The 26,267-nt window shown below is 40.0% G+C and overlaps 1 protein-coding gene across 1 annotated transcript; it reads right to left on the bottom strand.

Moving 5' to 3' along the window:
• Positions 1-125: 125 nt before the first annotated feature.
• VIRMA (vir like m6A methyltransferase associated) lies at positions 126-25,585 on the bottom strand. Its single transcript, XM_058803804.1, has 24 exons — positions 25,523-25,585; positions 22,828-22,943; positions 22,511-22,597; positions 22,080-22,128; positions 21,417-21,585; positions 20,402-20,524; positions 19,299-19,601; positions 17,267-18,419; positions 15,714-16,205; positions 14,809-14,963; positions 12,798-12,880; positions 12,238-12,331; positions 11,557-12,101; positions 10,747-10,982; positions 9,764-10,016; positions 7,995-8,212; positions 6,657-6,789; positions 5,925-6,077; positions 4,107-4,267; positions 3,755-3,851; positions 2,658-2,824; positions 2,173-2,504; positions 1,125-1,268; positions 126-671 (listed from the first exon to the last, which is right to left on the bottom strand). Exons 1-24 carry the CDS (start codon positions 25,583-25,585, stop codon positions 514-516), a joined length of 5,484 nt encoding a protein of 1,827 aa, XP_058659787.1. The 3' UTR covers positions 126-513.
• Positions 25,586-26,267: the final 682 nt, after the last annotated feature.

Below are 26,267 nucleotides of genomic sequence, written 5' to 3'. Positions count from 1 at the left end.
CCATCACTGGCTACTGCACCTCCTGGCAGACACACCTCATTGATTAATAACCCAGACTGGCTAATAAAGTAACAAAGGAAAAGAGGACTAATGGCTCTAAACCTGAGAGAAAAAAAAAAACAAAATTGCCTTACATACATATTTTTTAATTTTCTTGCAGTAATAAGTCACACACAAAACACTTGCACCTTTCTTTTGGCACAATGAATATTTAAGAAGTTCTTCAAGTCTTAACTGAAAGAGGTGCTTTACTGAGTATAGTCTACTGAAATCCACAAAAAAACGGAAACATTCTTTCAAAAGGAACAAAAAATTTACAATTGTACACAAAAAGTCTTGAATTTTATTGAAATTTCAATTCTTGTATCAAACAAAAGCTTTTTCTTCGGACAAAAATATTCTCTTGGTGTCCTCCAGATACCAGAAACTGAATTGGTCCGTTAGTGACGCTGCTTTCTTTGTCATCTTCACAGAAGTCCACAAGGTTGAGCTGTTCCACCACTGGGTCTTATTCTATCGTGTGAAGGAACGTACATGACGGCCTCTTCCACTGCCTCCACTAACAAATTTCCCTCTTGAGCCACCACTGCTACTACTATTAGCACTTGTCCAGGACGGTCCAATTCCTCCACGGCCTCTGGACGCACGATCGCGAGGACTCAGTCGGTAGCCTTAAAGCAAAGAAAAGTATACTCAGTTGGAAAAAAAAAAAAAAAAGCCCTAGGCGGAGTAGCTGCTGCCAAAGCGTAAGAAACAAAACCAGGATGAGATACAAACAGTGTCTGTTTCCTCCTTTTAATTTTCACTTTTCTTTTAGGCAAGCATTGCTGCTTTAATAGCGCTATGATTACCATGGAGGTACGAAGAGAATCGAATGACAAAAGTCTGAGTGCAAAATTAAGATTCTGCGATCAAGTGTTCAATTCAGCAAGTTTTATGGGTTACAGGGCAGCTCGTACGAAAGCGCGCATTTGACATGGTCTCACTGACAACTGTTCATATATGCTTAAAACATTTGCTGAATTTCAAGGTGTCTGCAGCATCCTTGCATGGTTTCATTTGTAAAGCAAAAATGAAATTCAAGGAATTCTCTATAGTTCGATGCCCATATGAATACCATGTACCTGCTGAACTTAATGGTCTCAGTGGTGGCAGTGGACCCCTGTTAAAATTGCTTTGACCACCTCTACTGTCATTGTAGGTTCCCCTGGGCGTACTCTGTGCACTCCAACTTGAGCCTCGAGCACCTTCACGACGACTGTAATTTCCTAGATAGGGAGAGAAAAACCAACGCACTGTTGAGCAAACATCACTGGGTTTGGGGATTTTTTTTGCCATTTGAATCTTCACAATACTCAGGGTGGTAACATAATATTTATACAATTCAAATAGATAAAGATACTCTGTATCAACATACCTGCAGTATTCCAACTTGAAGTCTACAAGTTATTCTGCACAGAATGAGGGAACCGAACTATTTATCAGGCAAGGACTCAAGTTGAAAAGAATTCACATTATCTAGCGTATCAAGACAACTCTTATACTTTCAGATTTTGTGGTGAAATAAATTCTAGTATTTATAACTTTATGAATAGAAGTATTTTCTGTTTCTACTTTGCAAGGACTTGCCCTAATTATGGGATGGAAGGAAAAGGAATGCAATCTTGACTATGTATGAAAGAAATTTAACACTCTGCAGGTTACAATCTCCAGGTTCACTGAAGATTGCATCGTATTCCTGTCAGGATCTTCCATCCTTTTATTCCAAACCCTCATTTTAACCCAAATATGTACTGTGGTGCTTGATCTCAGTAACTACATGTCACAAAAGGCAGGGAAGCACTCCAAGAGTTGCTGAAACAGCTGACTCCTTTTGTAAAAGAGAGGCAGAAAGGCAGCATGGGAATTCACAGCCTTGTTTCACTTGAAAGGCATTTGTGATCAACAGGCTGTGAAGCAGTTGTTTAATGGCCTCTCTCAAATTAGCTATCTACAATTTTGGAGGTTCTCACCTTCAAGAGAACCTTTCCTGGTGCTAAACAACTCATTGCAACAACACTGCCTCAGGAAGATCTCACACGGGGGACGATATACTGCTAGGAAATTGGGTTAGTATTACTGAAGCAATTTTAGCATGCATCTACTCCAGTTCTAATACAGGAACCAACACACCTTTTGAAGCAGGTGGTGTAAAGAACCTGTTCTGACTGTGAAAAGCTCCTCGTCCTCCACGGTTCCCTGAGAATCCACCACGCGAAGAAATCTTCTGTGACACTTTTGGTGGCCTTTTGGCTGGTGGTATCCCATCTGGAGCAACCACTTCTTTGCTCTCTGCAGCCACAAAATCATCCACATGCATGGAGGGTGGCCTGCTTGTGTTCTGTTTCCTCTGACGGAAGATATCGTGTGGTCGAATTCCTTGTCCAAATCCTCCCCTTCCTCTTCCTCTGGGTGGTGGCACAACATGAGCTCTCTTTGCAGGCTCTATGTACTCAGATTTCCCACTGTCGTGACAAACCATGATTTAGTTAATGTAACACTGTACTACTGATGGTCAGGCATTCTCCATACTGGAGATGCAATTTGAAAGGTATCTGACATTTGATAACATACAAATCAACGCTAAAGACACTGTTAACTCATTAAGTTCATTTTACCTTGAAGTTATGAAGGTCTCATGCTTGTGCTTGCCAAGCTTGAACCCTTTTGTGGTTTTTGTGCGTCCAGGAGATGATGGTTCTGACAAAAATGACCTCTCCAATTCAGCCTGCAAGTCAAAGTCACTGCAGCCCTTCTCTGACAGTTCAATTAAGTCAACTTTTACCTTCAAAGAGAGAATTTAATCAAAAAATCATTACTAGCACCTCCAAAAAAAAAAAAAAAAGAGCAGCAGTAACAAAACAAAAACCGCAGCACAGCTGCAGCAATATTATCTTGACATATCTGAACACAAAAGGAGTGAAGGGCATAGCTCTCAAATATGAACACCTATCTTGCCACTTAATGACCCACAGTTGAAAATTCTCTTGCTTAAGATAAGAGCTCTATAAATTTATTAATGTCACTTTTATACAGTTTTGGTTTTGCTAAGGAAATTAAAACACAACTATCTTTGAATGTAAATTTTAAAAGTAAAACTAAAAAGGAATTAATGCAATGAAGTCAACAGAAACTGATTGTTTCTCACACAAGAAATTAAGACACTGCCAATTCCTTAGTTCTAAAAAACTCAGAATGTTACTGTATTTTTCATTATTAGCATTAAAGTTTATAATCCAGAAGTTTCAAAAACTCTGAAAAGCTTTTGTGCAGGTAGTTTCATTTACTACTGCCACGTTTCCCCCTTCTGTTACCTCAGAGCAAATATTTAAATAAAAAAAAGTGAACCTATGAGGCTCTTGTGGATATTACTGCAATGACAGAAGACAAGCAAGGAAAAGAAACTAAATAACATTATTTTCTTCCTTTAATACAAACTGATGAAAAGCCTCAAGAGCAGTGCAAAAGCAGTTTGAGACTGACACAGCAACTGTTCCCCTAGGGTACTGCAAAAGATCCCAATTTTGTAGCAGCTTCCAAGTCAATCTGAAAGCATTTGATAACCCCTTTAACAAATGAACCTCTCTATCTGGGTCAAGTTAGAAAGGTGAGCTCAGGAAAACAATCCATTTGGCCACATGAATTTCTGATGCTACTAGTTCAGATTAACCCTCATTTTTAAAACCACTTCAGATACACTAATGAAGCCTTTTACCATATCTAGGTCAGTGTCTATTTCTTCAGCCTGAAAGGGTGAGAACCACATGGACTTCAGCTGGTCATCCATCACATCTGCCAACACGTACGTAGTCCTACAACAGAACAAGGCCAAAGGCCTGCTTGGTTATGAACCACAACCACCTGCAAGCATACACAGCACCACAGGACCCGGGGTGAACACTGCTGCCCTACTCTTGATACTCACATGACATTAGATACACTGGGACTCGTGGGTAGTAGTGACAACAGTGCTCTTTAGATCCTGTTTTTAATATACTTCATTTACGTATGCATAAAATACTCAGTTTTCACAAATAAATCACTGCTGACACACTCAACCATTTTACCTGTTGTTAAACAAGTTCTGAAGAGAGTCTGGTGCAGAAAGAGTAGGCTCAACATCTTGGTCACTCAGTGGACAAGAATCACCTGCTGACTCCAACATCTGCCTTACTCCAACAATGTTGTCCAGTAAGGATTCAAGGCCATCATCTTCCTTAGAACGATCCTATGTCAACACAGAACAAATCAGAATTTTCTCCCCTCTGCACAGAAGGAATAATGTTTTGCTTATTTATTAAAAAAGGTGGAGTTACTATACAACAGTCTACCCAGCCACAAATAGTGAAAGTAAGACACCTGAGTACACAAACAACAGCAGAAAGCTCCTAGGTGTGGTACTAAACATACCATGCACCTAGGTTCCATTCCCAACTGATGCAATATCCTTTATAACAGTCCCAAGGAAGACACTATGCCGGGTTTTATTTAAGAAGCTCTCTATTAAAGCATTCCAATGTCCTGTGTCTGCTGTTCCTCATTCAGAACAACTTTGGCTTTTTAATCTCTTAGTTAATAGATGTAGGCAGCCAGGGAAGGGACAGGAGGGAATAAAGCACTTGAAAGGCATTTGTGATCAACAGCTGTGGAGCAGCTGTTTCATGGACTCTCTTAAATTAGATATCTATTGCATGGCTGCCATCAGGTACACAGAATCACTCTGAATATCAGAGTTAAGTTTGCAATTATAATCACAGAAAAGTTGGATGCATTGAATTCTGCATGTCCTCTAGTCCAGTCCACACCATCACAGCTTGAAGCAGGACTATCATCAAAGCCAGGTCAGGTCAGCCATAACTTTATCCAGTCATGTCTAAAAAAAAGTTCCAGTCACAGAGCCCAGAGCCCCACTGACTTGTTCAGTGCTTCACTCTCCTTCTCTCTCAGTGGGTAACTTTTTGTTTCCTAATGTCAACCTGAACCTCTGAAGCCCCAGTCTGGGGGTATTGCCCCTTGATTTATCATCTGGAATTACCAAAAGAAGTTTGATTCCACCATCTTTGTTAATATTTTCCCAAACAGCTGTGGCAAACTGTGAAATAGTTCCTGAGCCCTCTTCACCAGGCTAAACAAGCCCAGCTTCTTCCTCCTCTCTAGCTAGCACATGTTCTTTAGGTCCCTGAGCACCTTGGTGGAACCCTCTCCAGTTTCCCCAGGTCTCTCTAGAACTGGTGAGAGGGCAAAGCTGGTCACAGGTGAACACAACACTCACATGAGAGCTCAGCAGCCACACACACAAGGCCCCTGGCTGTGCTGACCATGCTCCTTCCAGGATGGCTGAGAACACACTCACTCACCTGTTTCTAGTGACCCCTCACTGTTGGCCCACCTGTAACCTATCAACCAACACAACCACCCAGCCCTTGTCAGCCCAGCCTGCAACGAGGCATGGGACTATCCTGCTTTCACTGCAGACATTTGCATTTTTCCTAATGAACCACACAAACTTTCTGCTAAAGCAATCCTAAAGCACTTACTGAGATCTCTCTGGATTGAGGCTTTGTTGTATGTCAGATTAGTCACTCCCCCCATCCTACTGGCATCCACAAACTCACTGAAAAGGTATCCAATGTTCAGGCCTCAGATGAAAACGCCCAGCAATATCCAGCCCCGAGTATTAATTCCACTTACCAGTCACCAGTAACACTGAGCCACTGCTAAGCTGGGGTTCCTGCTGTGTATTGCATTAACAATCTGCTTCACCACTACCCCACACCCTTTGCTTGTAGGTATGTGCTGCCTTCCATGATGCCATCAACTGCCTGGCTAATAGGATGTGCTAACAGAAAACTGCAATATCAACTTGATTATTTGAACTCTTTTACCATAACATGTTTCTCCAGATCAAGAAGCAGGCTTTCTGGGGTTTCTTCTTTGTTTTGTAGTAGATGTTTTAACTCTGCAGTGGTAAGACCCAGCGTTCTGCCTGAATGGGATCCATCTGTTTCCATAAGGCTTCCATCATCTCCACAACATCCCTAAAATATTTGACAGTTAGGGAGCGAGTACTCATAAACGTTCAGCACTTCTGGACTGCAAACCCCTTTGAATTCTAACACACATTAGAGCAAATTAGCAAAATGAGTTCTCTTGATTTAAAAATATATGATGTAAATTATTTTAACAAAGTACACTTCAACAAGCAAGTTTATATACTGCATCAAGATGAATGCAACCCTTTCCTGTACTAGATGAGGTCTGTATCACAGATTCTATAGTTTTTTCTATACTACACATCAGTACAGCAGCTCTCTAACAGGATGCTGTGAATCTAAAAGTGGGACACCAGAGCACACTATTCACTTAGGAAATCAGTGTGAATAAATATGCCTTTCTTCTTCCTGAAAACCCCTCTTGCTTACTAAACATACATCCCTGCCCAGCTTTCACACATTTCATTAAAAACTAAAGATGGCACTAACATTACTGATGGAAAAGCCCCACCCAGCAATCTGCAGAATCAACTGCTTTCTGAAATAATTGTTCCTGAGCGCGTCTCACACTGCAGATTTCAGAAAATGCAGCTGAGTTCAAGCATTCAATACATATTTGCTTACCAGCGTATCAGAGTTCAGAATCTGTCGCATAAAATCCAAAAATGAAGAGGCCAGTTCACCTGTGTCTTTGCTGAAACTAGTTATCACTCGCTTCAATACAGTGTACAGAGCATTGCTGTGCTTTCTTAGAGAGCTGGTTTTAAAACAAAAAGAGAGCAAAATCTTTGTTAGTACATACACTCTGACTGTTCCACCATAACTGGTTAGAAGAAAATGGCATATATGCAAAATAAACCTGGCAAATTTTACAATTATCAAGTTCAGCCTTGATTACAAAGCTGGAGCTTCATTATTTTCTCCACACTGGACTCCTGTTTTCACCAGTACTGTCTGGTGAGAACATCTGCAGATATTTCAGAGTGCACTATATATATATACAGCTATATATACTAGCTCCGAAACATTCAAGACATCACAATTTCATCTTTGGCAGAAAAGGGACTGAAGTACAGAAATATGTGCTTGCACAAGGACCTTATGTATGAAGCAGGATCATGCTTGCAGCTACAATTTCACTCCATCCCCTGATGCCTAACTGCAGAAAACAAACTGTAAAGGCAACATGAACAGAAATAGCAAGGCTGTGCACTGAAGCTGACAGCTGGACACATGGGATCCAGCATCTCTAAGATGCGAGAACAGCATCTGTAACTTGCTAATTTTTAATTGGTGGTTTTATGGCTTCTTGCATCCACAACTTGTAAAGTGTTTTGAACCACCTTATATTGACAAGGCTCCTTTTTCTCTCTGCAAACCTCACCTTTTTGCCTCTGCACTTCAACTTCAGCAAACAGAAACAGGTCCAAATACAGGACAAAGAATCAAGTAGCAAAACAACATGTTGTCCAATACATATATATTCTGTTCAAAGTGAGTGAACAAAAATAGTGTGGAAAAAAAAACCAACTAATTGCTAAAGCCTTAATTGTCTGGAGATCAGAACACTCGGGGAAGTGCAAACTGAATCCCCTAAAAAGACAGGAATTACAGACAGTTCTCTAGTGTTCCAGATGAGAGATTTTTGAGTGTCTCAAAAGGGAAAGAACAAGAACACTACATCTCATTCTAATCCTCCAGCCTTGGAGTGGGGAAACAGAGTGTACAAACCTGTTTCAAATGCTTTGTCTCCTTCTTGAAACTCATGCTTCCATATGCATACTGCAGAAATTATTCAGAGTGTGAAGGAAGACCAAAATACTGAGTAAAATACGGAAGCCCCAATGACAAACAAAAGCTTAGATGCCTTATCCTCAACATTTTCGACTAAACATGTAAAAAATTCCACACTACAGTTTTAAAATAATTTTAAGTTGTCAGTGATACCATAAAATACCATACCTCTTCAAGTGGTAGAAGCCATAGTCATGCTCTGTAAGGAACATCATTGTTCGGATGCATGTCAGCAGACAGCTGTAACTGCTGTCAGAATTCGTTAATGTTTCCATCAGACAGTCACAAATTAAGGGCATCAGCTCTTTGCTTGGTAAGGAGTTGGAAAGCTGCTCTAATTCAGACACAGAGCCTTCTGATGAACTTGGTAAAATAAGTGCAATATCCTAAAAGAATTATTGTTATACATAGAGTAAAAATGCATTCTATATGCCTGCAGTAAATATAAACCATACATACATGAAGTCAGAAGCACTGGGTTCTTTCACTATCCCTCTATCATCTTATTCCAGTTTTTCAGTTATTAGTGACCAGCAAAATACTAATCTAGAATATCTTTTTTGTTCAGTCCTGTTAAGGGTTACAAACCATTATTTATTTCTGAAACATAAAAGCTTCAAATTCTGAAATATTGTAGCAGAGCTAAAATTAAAGCCCAATAGTCACTGGATAACATACACAGTTTCCTGCCTAGGTAGTCAATGTGTCTCTCAATCTCTAAACACTGGTCAAAGAGGCTGAAGTTCCTTGGCTGGTTCAGCTTGAAAAGAGAATGCTGAGGGGTGACCTCACAGCAATCTACATGTGCCTTAAGGGAACAGGAGAGGGGCAGGTGCTCTCCTCCCTCTGCTGACCAGCCACAGGACACAGGGAAATGGAATGAAGCTGCATCAAGGGACATTCAGGTGGGACATCAGGAAAAGGTTCTTCACTGGGAGGCTGGTCAGTCACTGGAACAGGGTCCTCAGGGAAGTGATTAGGCACCAAGCCTGTCAGAGTTCAGAGAGCATCTGGATGACACTCTTAGTCATGGTTTAGTTTTAGATATTCCTGTGAAGGGTGGGGAGTTAGACTTGATGATCCTTATGGGTCCCCTTCAATTCAAGATATGCTTTGATTCTAAGGTTCTGTGAAAACTAAGAGGCTGCAGACACCACCTATGAAGTTTAGGACCTTCTGTCACTTCCGTGTTTTACATAAAATAAAATAAGATCAATTTTCCCAACGATTTTGTATGGATAGAGATATCTTGTTTATATGCAAATGGCTGATTATCTCTACTGACCAACAACATCCACATGTCTTTTGTGTAACTGAGGAAGCACTGGATCAAATAAATACATGCACTAGTGAGACAAATGATGGCATGCAAATCTGTGCACACATTAATTAAAAACTACAGGGCCAGTCTATGAATCAACTTTCAATGAGCATTTTTTACCTTGCTCTACCAACTTCTGTTTTTTTTTTTTTTAATGGAGGAGTTCTACAGTACCAGCATAGCATACATATCATTATATTTGGAATACATTTTCAAGAGGTTTCAGTTAGATCACTAAGAGATACATATTTATTTAACTAGGTAAGAAGTGAACAGTGACAACTCAAGTTTTGTCAGTGGCCCACAAAGAGAAATGGTATCCCTCTCTCAGCTGATGGGACAGGAAATCTTTGTGCCATTCAGTTTCTGGTCTCTAATGAGCTGCCAGAACAGTGCACATAATGCAGAAGACATGTCATAAAATGGAAAGTATTCACATTCAAGAGCAAGAAGGCAGCATATCTGCCAAACTAGCCTAAACCATGCACACTTTTTGTGTTTTAACAATGTTATTTTTTTTTTAATTTTGGAAAAAGAGAGGTAATTAAGAAACAATCTCATTTAATTTCTCTCCTACAACAATCAACACACATTATGCATTAAATATAGCCAATACCTGATCACAGAGGGACTGCAAAAGGGAAGTTACATATTCAGAACACTGCTGATGAGTGACATTGTCCCCAGCTGATCGCATCAAAGCCAAGAGCTCCTGGAAAACTTCTCCATACTTTTCATCTCCTTTAGTAGTTCCATTGATAAGATGCAGAATAGCCAATTTACAAGCTTTATGTGAAGCCAGGGCATCCAATAAAGCAAGCAGTCGAGTGGTCTGTCCAGTGTACTGCTTCTCTTTGTCTTCTGTGTTGCTGAAAGGGTATCAGTGCACTGTGAAAAAGCTAGTTTAAAGTGAGCTAAGAAACTATAAAAACAACCATCACAGGACTCATATAATTCTGCATTTTAGAAAAAATTCACCTAGTTTGCATACTTAAACTTACAGTTCCATTTACTTACTGCTCAACTTTCACTAAAGAACTTCTGGTCACATCATTAATTAATCTACTGTGCATTTAATATACTGTAGGGTATCTAATTGCATAAGATAAATATGCTGTTATGTAAACAGTATCTAATGGGATAATTATGTTTTAAAGAAAGAGCACTCAGTTTCAAAACCCTCTGAACCTGTATCATTCAACTTCCACTAGTTTACAAACATCTATAACACATATGTAATCCCAGTACAGCAAACTTTACAGGCCTGCTCTTCTTATTTATGTCATACAGGTCCTTAAAAGCTCTTTATAGGAAAGATGAGGCTTTGCAAAGCCAACCTGAAGAAAATCTTCCTGAAATACTTACCATAAACATGCAACATGAAACTGTCTACATCAAAACCTAGAGGTATGAGCTGGTTCTCTGGCAACCTTAAGCATTATCAGGACACAACAGCATACAGCACTGGAATGAGAATTTGTTCAGCCCATAATGCATAGTATTTCCAAAAGTATTTTCCTCCTGCTAAATCTACTGTGCAGAAGCAAGGTGAATTTAACAGTTCATCAACAAAATCTTTGCAAGAGAAAACAAAAATACCTTTGCAGGTCTTCTACAATTAGATCCAATACTGTCCTCATGATGAGCAGAGCAGTAGGTGAAGCCAAGTCACAGAGCTGAACACAAATCCTCCTCAACATGTGCTGAATGGGCTGGCAGGACGAGCTGGAGAAAGAGCGAACGATCTCCTGGATCAGCTTGGCCTGCACGTGGAGGTGCATGCTCCACAGCTTCCTGGTGTTCAGTGCCACTGCAATATCATGGGCTTCAATTACCTGCACAACAGAAGGGCACGAGGGTTCTTCCTGTCAATTTTTATGATAAAATCTGAATTCTATCACAATGTATAAACAAAGTACGACTACTGTCTTCATTAAAAATCTGGAATGCCATTTTCATTGTCACCAGATGACAGCGCATGAGCCAGCAAATTAGGTATTCTTTCAGGAGCATGGATTGCCACACTTTTTATGCTACTTAATAAAGATAACAAATTCAAGATCCGTGACAAAAGAAGGAAGAGCCTTAATATACCAAGTTCAGCATTCAGAGTTAAATTAAAAGCTTCAGAGACAGTCATTTAAGTAACAGAACAGGAGTCTAGATAATCTCACAAGTGACAAAAGAACAACATATGACTGCTAACTTAGGAAAAATGCTCCAAATAATACCAATTTTGTTTCTACTGAAAAAGACTTATCTACAAAGAGTCTGTGCGAGCCCAAATGCTTTACTGCAACTTTAATTCATCCTTTCACACATCTGTTCTTTCCACCACTACAAAAATGGTCAAAGCGTTATATATAAGTAATAAAAATTCTTTAAAAACTGAATACATCTCGGTTATACCTGAGTAGTCTGCATGGGCAGTGGAAGAGGCAATAACTCTGAAAGCAGTATGAGTCCAGAGAAAAAGCCTTCAGGAATTCTCAAAATTGATGAGAGAACTTCCTTCAGCATTAGAGACCAAGTATTGTTTGCCAAAGTTTCCTCAGAAATGGTAAGTTTTTCATTAACTCCTTGTGTAAAAGTCAGTAAGACATCAACAATGTCATTCTGGATTTTTTGTTCATCGCTGTCTAAGCGGCCTGAGAGCGGAATAGAGCAGAGGAGCATGTGTAAGGAAACGAGTGCTGCAGGAACACGCATGTCCTTGAATTCAAAGGAGCCTCCCCTCAGGAGCTCTGTCAGCATTGTTTTAAGCAGAGTCAGTGTACAGCGGGCCATGGAAATAGTAGTGACTCTGTGCAGCGTGGTGCCCATGTTGACATGGAGTCGCCAAGGCTGAATAAGGATGCTGTTCAGCTTCTGTAACACCCGGATGAAGGTGTCCATTCCCTCGGAAGAGAAGAGCTGAATAACTGCAAGATTCCACTTAAGGTCTTTCTGTTGACCTGTACAGAAAAGAAATAATATTTCTGTATTTCTAATTTCTCCTGGGCAATCACAGTTACACTTTAGTCAGGTTTAAGTAGAAGACTCAGAAAACTAAGATTTGTACTTTAACCTGTACAAATCCATCAGCCATACCTTCTACCATAGGCGGTGGACATGCAATATGACAGAGAACACGAAGTGCAGTGGGAAGACCAACTCCATCTGGAGTCATCAAACTGTCAATATTCTTTTAGGAGAAAAGAAAAAGAAAAAAGGAATGAGCCTGTATTACAAGGAAGGACTTCATGAGTATACCGCTTGCTGCAGTATACTCATGCTACAGAATTGAAATTCTCTATTTAGTTACTGTGTGTCACAAAATTTAAGTTTAACTATTTCACCTTTTGGTAAGAAGTCATAATTAAGGCAGAAACTAAAAAAAAGAGCAACAACATTTGCATTGTGTTTTACAGGAAGCTCAAAGATTTAAATAATTAGATCTTTGCATCATATATTTACCTTAGATTTCGTTTCAATAAATATAACAATGCAAGACCCAGCCTAGATCATAAGCTTTAATAGAAACATCTCTTTTGGATAACAGTATGTATTTTTAAATATGTTAGTACATATCTAAGACAAAACATCAGATTACAAAAGGTCTAAGCTTATAGAACATAAATAAAGATAACATCGACCTATATTTTACTGACCTGTTTGATATATTCAATAAGATTTGGAATACAATTTATTTCAAATCGAAGATTTTTCAAAGGTTCCAGCCACTTGCTGAGCTCTGGGGAAAAAACAAAAGACTTAAGTCAGAGAATTTATGATCATAAAACCTTTTCCAATCAAAATGTACCTAATTTACACAATAGGCACTAAAGCCAAGTGCAAAATTTGTGGGGCATTTAGCACAGCTGTAGCCAGCTGAAAAGCATCAACAAAACCAGAACTCCAGAACAGGCAATATATATTATGCACACTGACAAAATTTGGCTCAAGTCAATCTGAAGAAAATTTTCATCTCATTATCTGTAATCAGATTATTTTTTACAAAAGACACTAAGGGGCACTGTAAGCTAAAGAAAAGAACCAAAACACATTCCCCTTAATGTAAAGCACAGGTTATTACAAACTAAGCACAAAACTTCTATTAAGTGCCCAATTAGAGCCAACCTCTGCCCTGCACTCACTCATGCTAGAAGTCGTTACAGACAGTCTCTCTCTTAGTCTAGAACAACCTGAAAATCCCAAATTCCTGAGATAAGACATTTAAAGATTTAAAAACCATTACTCCTGAACACATTTACAAAAACATGAAGATCAAGTGCATATAAATTGATGACTCAGACTGATTTCATTATTTGGTTCCAGAAGCTAGATCTGGTTCTCATAAAGTGGTCAGGTGAGGAGCAAAAATAAGAGCATGAAGAGGAGAGATTTAAACTAAAACTTTGAAGAACCCTGATTTCTTTCAGTGCATTTAAATTTTGGAAGAGATTATTGGTATGTCTATATGAGTGGGTTAACCAGTGCAGAGCACAACTTGGGACATCAGAGTCTCAATGTTCAGGGGTCAGAATAGTCTCCAGCAGGATCTTTCTGCGTCCCAGGCCTGATCTGTAAGTCAACACAAGCTGGGAAGACACCAAGACACAGCTTGGACATCAAAAGATGGAGTAATAGGGTAACATGGACTATTCCATGTCAGCTGGCCTAGGTGCCTTGAAACAGTCCCAGAGTCTTTAGTAGTAAAGACTCTGACAGACTACATCACTGTCCTGGTTCCAGATGGGATAGAGCTTGTTTTCCTCCTAGTTGTTCAGTGCTGTGTTTTGGATTCAGCATGAGAATAACACTGATAACACACTGATGATTTGGCTGTTGCTAACCCTAAGCAGTGCTTACCCTAAGTCAAGGATTTCCAGTGTCTCATGCTCTGTGAATGAGGAACTGCACAAGAAGTTGGGAGGGAGCACAGCCAGAAGAACAGACCCAAACTGTCCAAAGGGATATTCCATACCATAGGATGTCATGTTCAGTATGAAAACTGGGAGAGTTGCCTGGCAGTGGATGATCCCTGCTTGGGGAGGGGCTGGGCATTGATCAGCAGGTGGGCAATTGCACTGTGCATCACTTGTTTTCTTGGGTTTTATCTATTCTCTCCTCTTTTTTTTACAATTATTACTATTGTTATCATTAGTACTATTAGTATTACTTTTTTTTTTTTTCAATTATTTAACTTCTTATCTCAATCCAGGAGTTTTACTTGTTTTTCCCTGATTCTCTTCCTCATCCCACTGGGGTGGGTGGTAGGGTGAGCAACAGTGGTGTGGTACTCAGTGTCCAGTGGGGGTTAAACCACAGCAATAGCAATAGTAAACAAAACTAAGACTCAGCTCACTGACTAGTTAGTCCACTTCTACAGAAATTTGCTCTCCTATTATCAACACAGTTTGAATAATTTCAATTTTCCTGTAATTATCCAGAATTCATGGTAGCCATTTTACTTGAAAAAAACTAACTATAAGTATTTCCTATTTAACTCTCATTAACAGAAAAAAATTGCACATTATCTCAGTGACTCAACTAATCAGATGCAACTGCAGAAGTAATTTCATTATCCAAGCCAGGCAACTGTAAAGCACTAATTATTCACATAAAAAATATTTCTTCTATACATTCAAACGATTCAGTTGATAATTACACACACTATACCTTGCAACTTGGTGTTATTTTCATCTGCTTTACAGAGCTTCAGCAGAGGTGCTGAGTGCTGTTCCAGCATTTGGACATCACTGGAAGATTGTACCACCAGCAAAACAAGGATGCAGGCGTAATTATAAGCCACTGACTTCTTAGACTTTGAGTCTCTGAAACAACAAGGTTTTCCTTTAGATCTCAGCTAACACAAATGGATGTCTGTCAGATTTTCATTATTTGACCCCTAAAATCTACCTACAGAACTTTTACCTTCAACAAGGATTGCCCCATATAATTATCAATGAAAGAAACCCAAACAATTTCCTCCTATTTTTTGGGAAGTGAACAAGTTCTGCCACATTATACACATTCATATTAATTTCAGCATCAACAAACTGTGAGATCCAGTCAAGTGGCATGCAAATATTTTTATGTAACTATCTATCTGTTTCACAAATCATTTTAAAATCACTGCTACCTAAAGTAGTACAACTGCCTGTCCAGAGAAAACAATGACTGCATTTAACATCTACAAGAACTTGAAGAATTGAGAGATTCCCACCCCAGAGTAGTGTGCAGTACTCTCCATACCCAGTCAAACTTTTTACTTGTTTCACAGACAACATTTTATGCTTGAATAAAAACTCCCTACCTACTGATTTTTCCACATAATCAAAAGTTTGCTCTACATATATTACAAGAACTTTGCTGATGACCTACACAGATTTGGGGTGTTAAGTACTTGAACACAAATTACAGGCCTGATTTTGTATTACATGCTTTGTAATACAAAAGTTGTTTTGGCTTTAAATAAAAACATCAGGATTTAAAGGAAATTTTAGATTTATGGAATTATTTATAAAAGATAGATACTTTTAAAATTAAAAAAACTAAAGGAAATAAATAAATGCATACATTACCCTAAAGCTTCTTTGGAATAGTACTCCATTAAAGTAATAAGACTTTGGAGATTTTTTTCCAGACTGAATACATGAGCCACAGCAGATCTTCCTACAGGGTTAAAGGTGATCAAGTAAAGGTTGTGAAGTGTTCCCAGCAGATCTGAGTGGTCAGTCTCCTCGCTGGCTGTGCACCGCTGGAAGTGGCAGAACAATTCTGAAATGCACTGTAACGTCTGCGTTGAATGCAGGAGCCACAGGGCAAAAGGATCCTCGTTGGCACCATCTGACTGCAGACCTTCCTCTTGATCTGGGTCAGAAAACTGACAAAGTGCTCTAACCAACAAGTTTGTTGCTTCATGCTCAGAAATAAAGAACAGAAGACCCTTCTGTGACTGTGCCAGGAAACGCAATATATCTCGGATAGCCTGGAGCACACCTGGATGTGCACCTGTCACTGGAAGAGACAGCAGCAAAGTAATGCATTCCAAGAAATGGTGACTATGAAGATATCTGAAAAAAAAAAACAAAAAAAAAACCAAACAAACAAAACACCAAAATCAGGAAAATAATCAGCAAATTGCTACAAATATTTTTCAACACTTCATATAAAACTATGTACCTCCTAGCTTCAGTACTTATTGGTCTGTGGACTACGAGAAATAATAACTAATTATAAAGCAGTAAAAAATTTAAACCTTACAAAATGTAATTGCTATTATATTTACAAAAAATAAGTCCTAAAATTCTGATCCCCATTAAAAAAACTCAAACAATAAAAACCTCAATTATATCTACACACAAAACAGGACACTGTATTTTATTAAATTTACTGCATCTGAATCATCATCAATGTCAGATTCAATGTTTTAAATGTGCTAGGAAATCAATCATTACAGCATATCTAGCAGGCAATTTTTGAAGACTCTTTGCCTGTAGATGCCTATATTCAGCCATGACCTACACCACTGCTACCAAAGAAATCTGTCAGCATTTACAAAAATACTTTCTAGATAGAAACTTGCTAACAGAGTAAGAACCCATGAGATGTTTTAACTGGCTGAAGGCAGGCAAGCCTCAGCTCCTCTCCCTGTGCTGTGAAAGTGAGCACAGTGACACAACTGCATGACTTTTTCATCAATCTGAGACCAGTTTGCATCTTGCCACCTCAACATCCAGACTGAGGAATTCCAGACCTATTTTATCCATACACATAGTTGTGTTCAAAGATAACAAACGGAACACTCTAGAATTACAACCACTTTCAAACTGGACAGCGCTAAGCATAACTGGCCAGCATCTACGAATGCAACTGAAGGGTGAGCACATTACCAGCAATAAGGAGATTAAAAAAGAGTAATAAGGATGTTAACTTCAGGCTAGGTGCATTCTAGGTTGATCAAAAGCCAACAAAATAACAGGCACATTAACTTATCAAACTCTCTCAGACCTGATATCCACAATCTAGAATCTTCCAAGAAAGAATTAAGTGAAATATCTCAAAGTCACTCCTGAAATGAATTTCAATCAAGCTAGTGGAAACACACTAGCAATTGAATTCACAAGTGCTGTACCTAAACAGGACAGGGTAAGGATCATCCCTTTCTGGAGGGCCCGTAATGCGTGCCATGGTTGGGAAAGATTTCACAGGGGGCTGAATCATTGTATGAGGAGCAGTTTCCATCAAATGGAAGATCTCTTCAAGAAGACTAACAAGTTTTTCCATCTCTCCTTCGCTTATATTAGACGATTCCAAAAGATGATCCATATCCATAGGAGCCTCCACATCATTTTCATATTCTTGGTTGGTTCTTTCAAGTCCTGCCAAGTCCTGGTCCTGTTCTGGCTCTGTGTGATTAGGAAGAGGAGGAGTGCTCTCTGCTAACTGATCCACCACCTTTTTAATGTCTGACAGAATCTCGTAGAAGTGGCATTTCTGGAGAATTGCAGAACCAGCTGTAACAACTCGCACAGTCTGATCTAACAGTATGAGTTCCAGGAGTTTCTGGTAACCACTTTTTTCATGTACATCTGTGCCACCTCTTAGAAACATCTCCATTCCCTCAGTCATACTAATGACACTATCCAACGCTTTAAAAGCATTAAGTTTAAGGGAGGATGATACATGATCTGCAAACAACAGTTCAAACAACACATTTATCACTCCTGCCTGCAAGAGTGCTGTTATTCCTTGAGTCCCACATTCTGCTAATGAAGACACCAACTTTGTCCCAGCTTTGAGCTGTCGAACGTTCAAAGCAATGGGCTGCTTGAGAGCCACCTGAAGGTTTAAAGCCTGCAGGGTCCAGTCTACTAGCTGGGTAATATAGTCTTGCTTTGTGTCTTTCACCAGCAGGTAGCTCAATTCTTTAACTATTAAACTTGGAATTTCTTCTAATGCCGTGACCCACTTTGCACCCCTTTCCTCTTGATATAATTCCAACAGTTCAATTAATTTAACTGAGCCTTCCACTGCCCCCGAATTTTCTTTTTCTGTGTCTTGATCCTTTATTTTAGCAACTTCATTTTCAAATACAGTCTTGTAAGGGCAGCTGAAGTATAAAAGCGGTCCAAGCTCCTTTTCAAAAGGTTCATATGTCACAGGAGGCACAGATGCCAGATCCTCAGGAGTATATTCAATATCAAAGCTTGGATACTTAAATGTTTCACGTTCTAGATCAGCAATTACATCTTCATCACTTGAAATCTGCTCATAGCCATCATCTCCTAAAAAGAGAAAGATTAAGTTACCAAATCAGTTATGAATAAACCAATTCATAACTGCAGAGAATATCTTCCAAATACAAGTAGTGATTCATTTTACACAAATATTATTAGCTAGAGAACAACCACACACTAACATACAAAAAGCCTTCTCTGTCAAGATATGAGTGAAAGCCCCACCTGACAGGCATTTTTTATGAAATAATGGAGTCACTTAAAAGAATGTATAAAGCAAGAAGTTTAACTAGAATACACATTACTACAACTATATTGTCCAATTTTCTTCCAGTGATTGCACCTATAAAAACACTTCTAGCCTGCAATTTCTGCATAGACATGGGTGGGATCTTTAAATAACACAAGAAGATGACAATTAAATATATTATATAAACTACTTCACATGGTTTTTGCTTAAGAAATAGTCTTTCACCACTTTCCTACATTTTAAAACAAAACATAACAAGATTGAATATTTATTCTCACCTATACAACTGTATCTATTTTCCTCTATTTATAGAAAGTTTTACTATAAAGGAATAAATATTCGACAGCAAGATACTGCTCTTGAGAGATGCCAGGACCACAAATAAGGCAATGTTGCAATAACCAAGTGTCCTAGGGTGACGCTGGGTGGGGGTGCTGTGCCTGTTAAATAAACAGGTTCTTTCCACTTCTCTCTGAGGAATCCTTCCCAAACCAGCTGAGGGGAGGGGCCGTGTGGGTTTGCTTTCTGGAAGGGCCCCCTTTGGAGGTTTTCTCCCAAATTTGCCCTAAACCAGGATACTAAGGGAAAAAAATTCAGTTCTCTTGCACATACTCATGAAGGTACTGCCATCAAAATTTCATAAACCTCCATTTTTTTTTCTAAACTCTTCAACTTACCATCACCTTCTTCCTCCTCTTCGCCCTCTTCTTCATCTTCATCATCTTCCTCCTCCTCTTCTTCTTCCTCATCAGCAATACTCTCTACTGTATGACCATCATCATCGTCGTCGTCATCATCGTCCTCATCCTCCTCCTCCTCAACATCCACATCATCATCATCATCCCCTTCCTCTGGCTGATCTTCCTCTACCTCTCCATCGTCCGAGTACTGGCTTTCTTGGTGGACAGACGTTCGATCAGGAGAAATCGGCTCAAAGTAATCCTCCCTATGGTCCACATCATCTTCTTTTTCCCCAACCACTAAAAACAGATACAAAGTTTCAGAAATAAGAGCACTTTCCTGAAATACAAAGATATTAAATAGGACTGGCCCTATGAATAGGACCCATCTGGCCCCATACACTTGGCCTGACCATTCCCTCCTTGATTATTGAGGGTTCATTCAGCTCCCTGTATGTGACTTCCAGCCTGGAGAGTAACTGCTTTTCCTAAAGACTGAGGCAAAGAAGTCATTAACTACCTCAGCTTTTTACACATCCTTTGTCACCATGTTTCCTCTGCATACAGTAAAAGAGATTCTCCTCAGCTCTCCTTTTATTTTTTGCTAAAATATTTTATTGTCTTTAATGGCAGTATATATTTTTTAGGTTTCTACATCACATACACTACAGATGCAAAAAAAGCATCTTGAAAATCTTCTCGTGATTTGACTGAACACAACCACTTAGCTCAGCAAGACTATGAATACAAAGAGTTCTTGGCACTTCTGAGCAATACAGAGACTGGGTAACTTGGCAGATGCTGCAGAATAATGCAGAAGGGCAATGGGTACCAGACTCAACAGAACACTCAGATAAAACACAAGCAGCATGTTTAACAGCGCATTGGTTAACAGCCAATATACCCAATCTACTATCTTTAAAAATGATGCAAATGAACAAACCCAAAGCCTATTTTTCTCCAAATCCCTTTCCTAAAACTGAATCTGTCCAGCAGAAGTAACAGCAGATAAGAAACTTCACACTGGGCAGGAACACAGAATTCTGCCTCCTCTAAGCAGTGATGTGCAGCAAATAAAACACAGTCTCTTCTCATTGTACCTGACACTGGCATGGGTTCATCCTCATCATCATCAGGAGGAGGAGGGCCTGGAGGTGTCCTTGGTCCCCTGGGCTGTGGTCTTGGAGGACTGCCATTGAATTGGTCTTCTTTCTCTCCATCAACTATATTTATTGGGAAAATAAAAACTTGCATTTAATGAAACCTCAGGAATAAAAGCAGAAAGTTTTTGGGCTTCGGGGCTATTTTTGACAGGGGAACACAATTGCCCAGCTTTTATTTTATCTATATTCTGCATTACATGAGACAACTTTCTAAAGTCACTTTTGATGAAGTAATTTTTGATGTAAACAAGAACTACATCAATAAACAAGCTTATTTTTTTAATATAATACTCGTTTAAAACTTATATGAGTAATGCCAATTACTCTACTCATACTGTAACTCTATCAATAATATCTGAATTGCTTTAAAAAAAAGTTCACATTTTACTCAACTGGTTTTTACAGTTTACAATTGTCTTTTACTGCATATAGTATGCAAATTTTGCAGTCTTCCAGCCATACTTTGAACAATAGTTCTAATTGTAAATCTACAACAAAAACTGAAGCAGGAATTTGACCGTGGAGTCTATTCATGGCTGTTCCAAAACCAGCGCAGAGCACTCCTCTGTAATGTATTTTACACAAGTCAGATAAGCAAAGTTAACTACAACTGTGAAATTTTCTTATGACTTTAATAATATTTTAATTAGTTTTTTTTATATTCCAATCAGCTACATTACAATGAGTTCACACAAGTTAAACTGCATTTTTACCATCCAAAGTAACTAGCAACACATCAAATAAACCACTCTCATAAAAGCATTGGATAAGATCCTACTTAAAGCCATTCAATATAAATCTAGAAAAAAATATGAAACTAAAGACACAGCAAAGAAAAATGAAAGCCACTGTAATCTAAAATGTGGAAGATTTGGGGATTTGTTTTTCACATGGGATACTGTAACACTGATTAGTAAAAGAAAAAAAATCTCTTTCTTCTCCCAAGACTCACCATGTTTTGGATTCCTTTTCAATCCAGGCTGTTGCTGGGGAGGTGGAGGCGGAGGGGGTGGTGGAGGAGGTGACTCTCTCTCATGAGTTATTACCCTGTCAACTGAGCCATATATTGCCAAAGTCAGACAGTTGTACCACCCTCTAAGAACCAATCCATCTGTGTTGACCTGTTGGTTTTTCAAAAAAAAAAAGAAAAGGAATAAAAAAAAGAAGGGAAAAAAAAAAAGCACTTAAAGACAACTCCACAACTCCAAAACAGTTACTCTAGCATCATTGTATCTGTATCTGCATAAAAGCCAAAAGAAAAATTCAACATTAAAATACCTCTTCATCCCACATCTTGAAAACTGAAAACACATTAAACACATCAATCACTGCAACAAATAATCTTTCTCCAAAAGCATTAAATTCCTTGCAGTACATACATTGACTAGATGCTGGATCCACTACAGCCTATTAATGAAAAAAACCCAACAAACAAAAAAACAAAAGACAATACGAAAAACCACAAGAAAACTCTAAAGAGTATCTAAACTACAAGGAGGTTTTAGGATAAGGTTTGAAACAAAAACCACTTTATACAGTGCTAACACACCACATGAAACCATATTTACACCTAAATGACAGGGGGAAAGAGGAGGTTTAAATCGCACTGCATTACCTTTGCATTGGGCCTGAAAATAATTGAAGTGTTTTCATCATATTCAAGGCTGTTAAATGAAAGATACAAGGTCATTTTTCATTAATATAAAGCAGAAGTAAAACACAGCAATACTAATCACACAAGTCAACAATAAAACACTGAACAAATACATACAAGAAATAAAAATCACTTCTTTCTACAGAATTCCTTGCATTAATATATATGGGCTCTGTAAATTTAAAAATAACAGAAATTTTTCTTACTTTAGCATAAACCTCGGTCATTCCCTACAGATCAGAGGAAAAGGATAAAAACACAAGCTAAATCCAAAGCAAACCTGAAACTCATAGGAGATACAGGATTTTCTATTGCACATTCTCTGCACTATAAAAATTTTCAGGAAGAAAAGGTAGATAATGAAGTCACACACTAATCTTGAAGGAACTTACCTTCCCAGCCGATCAAAAACAGGGGCACTTGGCTTGCTGACATTGTTGAAAAACAAGTCCAGTTGAAATGAATGGGGGGATGTCTCTCTAGGAACAGAATGAAAGTAAAATTAAATTAGATGTAATTCCTTATCAGAGTAAGCAGGACTACCACAAAATTGTACTGTTTAAGGAACGCCCGAAAATAATTACACATTCAGCAAACACATAAATACATTTTACATTTTTATGTAGGAAGGTCTACTGAGATACAAAAGTTCAACAAAACAATAAGAGGAAGATTTTCCTGAATCTGATACCTGGTGTCTGTCACTTACCCATAAGCCCTGTTGTCAGGCAAACTTGTGTGAGCTCTCACTCCTGGAGGAATGACTCGGACTTCATTGATGTAAACCACGCACGGAAATCGAACCACGTCAATATTGGTACTTTGCTGCAAAACAAAGAGGAAGCAAAGTCAGGAAATGTAAAAAAACAAAACACATAATGCACTTGTATTCTCTACTAACAGAACATGTAGCAATATTAATAATAAAATTCAATTCTGTAAAATGCTGAACACTGATAAACACTGTTATACAGAAAAATAGTTTTTAATATAATCTCATCTTTTTTCACATATTTGACACTATTTTTTTCATAGGAAGTGTTACTATTAAGTTTATTTACTTAATTTACTACCTTAATTTGCAAGAATCTTTTTAACAGTAACAGGTTGTTTTTTCCAGACAGAAAGTAGTTCTAAACATTATCAAATTTAATATTTCAAATATAATATTAAAAATTATAATGATACTGTAATTCAGTACATCTGACTTACAAAAGTCAGTACAAAAATCTGTACAAAATTTCCATATGATGCTTATTTTTCCAATTTTGCAACACCTGAAAACCTTTAGCACTTATCATTTCTGTTTACCACACAGAAACAGCAAGGATAAAGAATTCTTCTACTTTCCAAAAAGATGTTTGAGCAAACTAGAAAGTTATCAAATTTACAGTGACTTTCCATGGAGCAGCTATTAAATAATTAATGCTGGACGTCTTCTCTCACTAAATTCACTGCATTACATCCTATTACATTTATCCATCATTTTATCATATATATGCTCATTAAACAATACATGTAACTTCATGTTCAATTGTAAACATATAAGGACTTTCTTAAGAGAAGCTCAGAATCACATTTCCAATTAGCAAGCTGAGTCAGCAAACTGATAGGAAAAAAACACAAGCCACTCATCTGTCTATTAACACAACTAAAAAATGAAAAATAAAAAAATAAGTTGATCTGCAGTTGAAATTTATCTCTTTCACTACAATCAAAGCAATGAAACCAGCAGAAAGCAAGTACTAAAATTTTTAGAAAGCTAGCAAGCAATGAAACAGACAAAGTGGAATTTTAAAAACAGTTTTTAAGATACGGTTTTAGGCACGTGTTACTGTCTTCTAAAAAATCGATGCAGACATTTTTTAGCACACAACACAACAGCTTGGCCTGTGGGCTGGTGTGTCAGAAGCTGGATGGTGGAACCAAAGGAATCCTGCTAGGACAGGCAGCACAGACACACGAACAGAATAGGCTGAGTGCAGCCTGCATGGACTGAGGCTGTGGGAGCTCATCTGTGCCTCTAAAAAACATCTGAGTCATGCAGGAGACTCAGATTTCTGGAGGAAGGGCTGCTCTGGGGAGCTTCATCCCCAGGAGCACCACCAAATAAAGAGAAATCCCTCTTTAAATGATGCTGGATTATGTCCTAACAGCCATGCATCAACATCACCAAAACAAGAAGTGAATTCAACCCATTTCTCCTACAAAACATTAAAAAAGACCCTACATCAGAACTACTCAACAGCAGTTAAACTGCATAGCTAAGCCAAATAAATAATTTTATTCAAAACCACAGCAGTATTTTCCAAGAACTGTAAGTTCCAGGGCAACACTCATAATCCACAAGGCAGAAGCAGCAGTGTAACATAAAAAAGGCTTTCAAGAAACACATAACACAACTAAGGTTCAGGTTTGGACAATGCCACTGGTAAGAATGGAAGTGATAAAAAAATATTTTAAAATATTAAAAATGTTCAACAAGAGAACATAGGGTCCTGGAGAAGAATAAGAGTGGCTACTGTTTCTACCCACACTGGGTAGCACTCCCTACCTAACACTGTTCTAAATAGTGGAATTAAAAACACATTTAGGCCTAGCTAATCTGGACAGCTAGAAGATTCCTGAAAAACTTTTCAACTTCATTTCATTGCATTTCAAAATACTCCATTTTCTTTCTTTAATGCCTATCCATAAACGCAGTCCAGTTATTGTATGAATTTGAAACGCCTTTGTCATGCACACAATCATTTTTCCCCAACAGTCCTGATCCTCCTCCCTGAACGGCACATGGAGCTCAGCCCCAGACAAATCTGCTGCAAGATCAGCAGTTTGAAAGCTGCTCAGGATCCCAACACCCTCAAAGTGCAATATCTGCACGATCTACCACGGCCTGACACACTCATTTTGTGTAAAGTGAACAAATCTAAGGGAGTATCTCACAAACACACAAATATCCCTCCTCGTCATCAGCTATACAAGAGCATCAGGAATCTCACAAGCGGCAGGGCACGGCCGCTTCAGAAGTCAACTTCTTCCATGAGATCGGCTCCTCGAAGCACGTTTATCCCCTTTGTTCTCCGCTCGCCTCTACTCCCCGCCACCTCCAAACCCCCGCTGCTTTCCCACCACCCTCCGCCCCTGCCAGCAGCGCCTCGGGCTGCCAGGACAGCGGCTCGAGCCAGGCTTCGAGTCGGGCGAGGCGGGAAGGAGGCGGCAGCTCCCGCTTGAAGGCACCAGCCCCGGGGCTGCTCACGCCCGACCGCCGCCGGGGCCCGCCCGAGCGGGGCTTCCGCACTCCCGGGAGGCCCCGGCGCAAGCAAAGGAGCGCCGGCAGCAGCCTCGGAGGAGGGAGAGGAGGGGAAGGGAGGTGAGAGGAGAGGCGGACCCGAACCCCGTTTTACCTCTGCGCTCTGGTGCTTGAACGTGTCCAGGAACAGCAGCTCGGTGGCGGCATCCGCCGCCATCTTGGCCGGGCCGCGGGGGACGCGCTTCCGGCGCGCGCGAGAGCGCTTCCGGGCCGCGCGGGGCGCGGAGCGGCTGAGGGCGGGGCGGGGCTGAGGGCGGGGCTAGGGGCGGGGTGCAGCTGAGGGCGGGGCCGAGCTGAGGGCGGAGCTGAGAGCGGGGCGGGACTGAGGGCGGGGTGCAGCTGAAGGCGGGGCTGAGAGCGGGGCTGAGAGCGGGGCTGAGGGCGGGGCTGAGATGAGGACGGGGCTGGGCTGAGGGCGGAGCTGAGAGCGGGGCGGGACTGAGGGCGGGGTGCAGCTGAAGGCGGGGCTGAGAGCGGGGCTGAGAGCGGGGCTGAGGGCGGGGCTGAGATGAGGACGGGGCTGGGCTGAGGGCGGAGCTGAGAGCGGGGCGGGACTGAGGGCGGGGTGCAGCTGAAGGCGGGGCTGAGAGCGGGGCTGAGAGCGGGGCTGAGGGCGGGGCTGGGCTGAGGACGGGGCGCAGCTGAGGGCGAGGGCCGGGCGGGTCCTGCCGCCCCCTGCGCCGTCAGGGGAGACGGAGCTTGGGTTGCTTCAGCACTCACGGAGTCATAGAATTAATTAGGCTGGAAGAACCCTCTGAGATCGTCGAGTCCAACCTTTCATCTGCTAGAACTCGGGCCGCAATCGGGGCTGGGAGCACCGGGGCGGTGTCCCCCGCTTT

This window comes from Ammospiza caudacuta, chromosome 1 (genome assembly GCF_027887145.1).
Source record: "Ammospiza caudacuta isolate bAmmCau1 chromosome 1, bAmmCau1.pri, whole genome shotgun sequence".
Lineage (NCBI taxonomy): Eukaryota > Metazoa > Chordata > Aves > Passeriformes > Passerellidae > Ammospiza > Ammospiza caudacuta.
The sequence above is the reverse complement of the archived record's forward strand: the minus strand, read 5'-3'. Positions and strand labels throughout refer to the sequence as shown.

What these genes read in the sequence shown, in the direction of transcription:
- VIRMA (XM_058803804.1), bottom strand. Translation starts at nt 25,585, where the DNA reads ATGGCGGCGGATGCCGCCACCGAGCTGCTGTTCCTGGACACGTTCAAG. An exon ending in AGAGGAGGAAGAAGGTGATG is followed by an intron (nt 18,420 to 19,298) that starts GTAAGTTGAAGA and finishes TTCTCTTTTTAG; the next exon opens with GAGATGATGGCTATGAGCAG. An exon ending in CCTTACCCTGTCCTGTTTAG is followed by an intron (nt 16,206 to 17,266) that starts GTACAGCACTTG and finishes TTTTTTTTTCAG; the next exon opens with ATATCTTCATAGTCACCATT.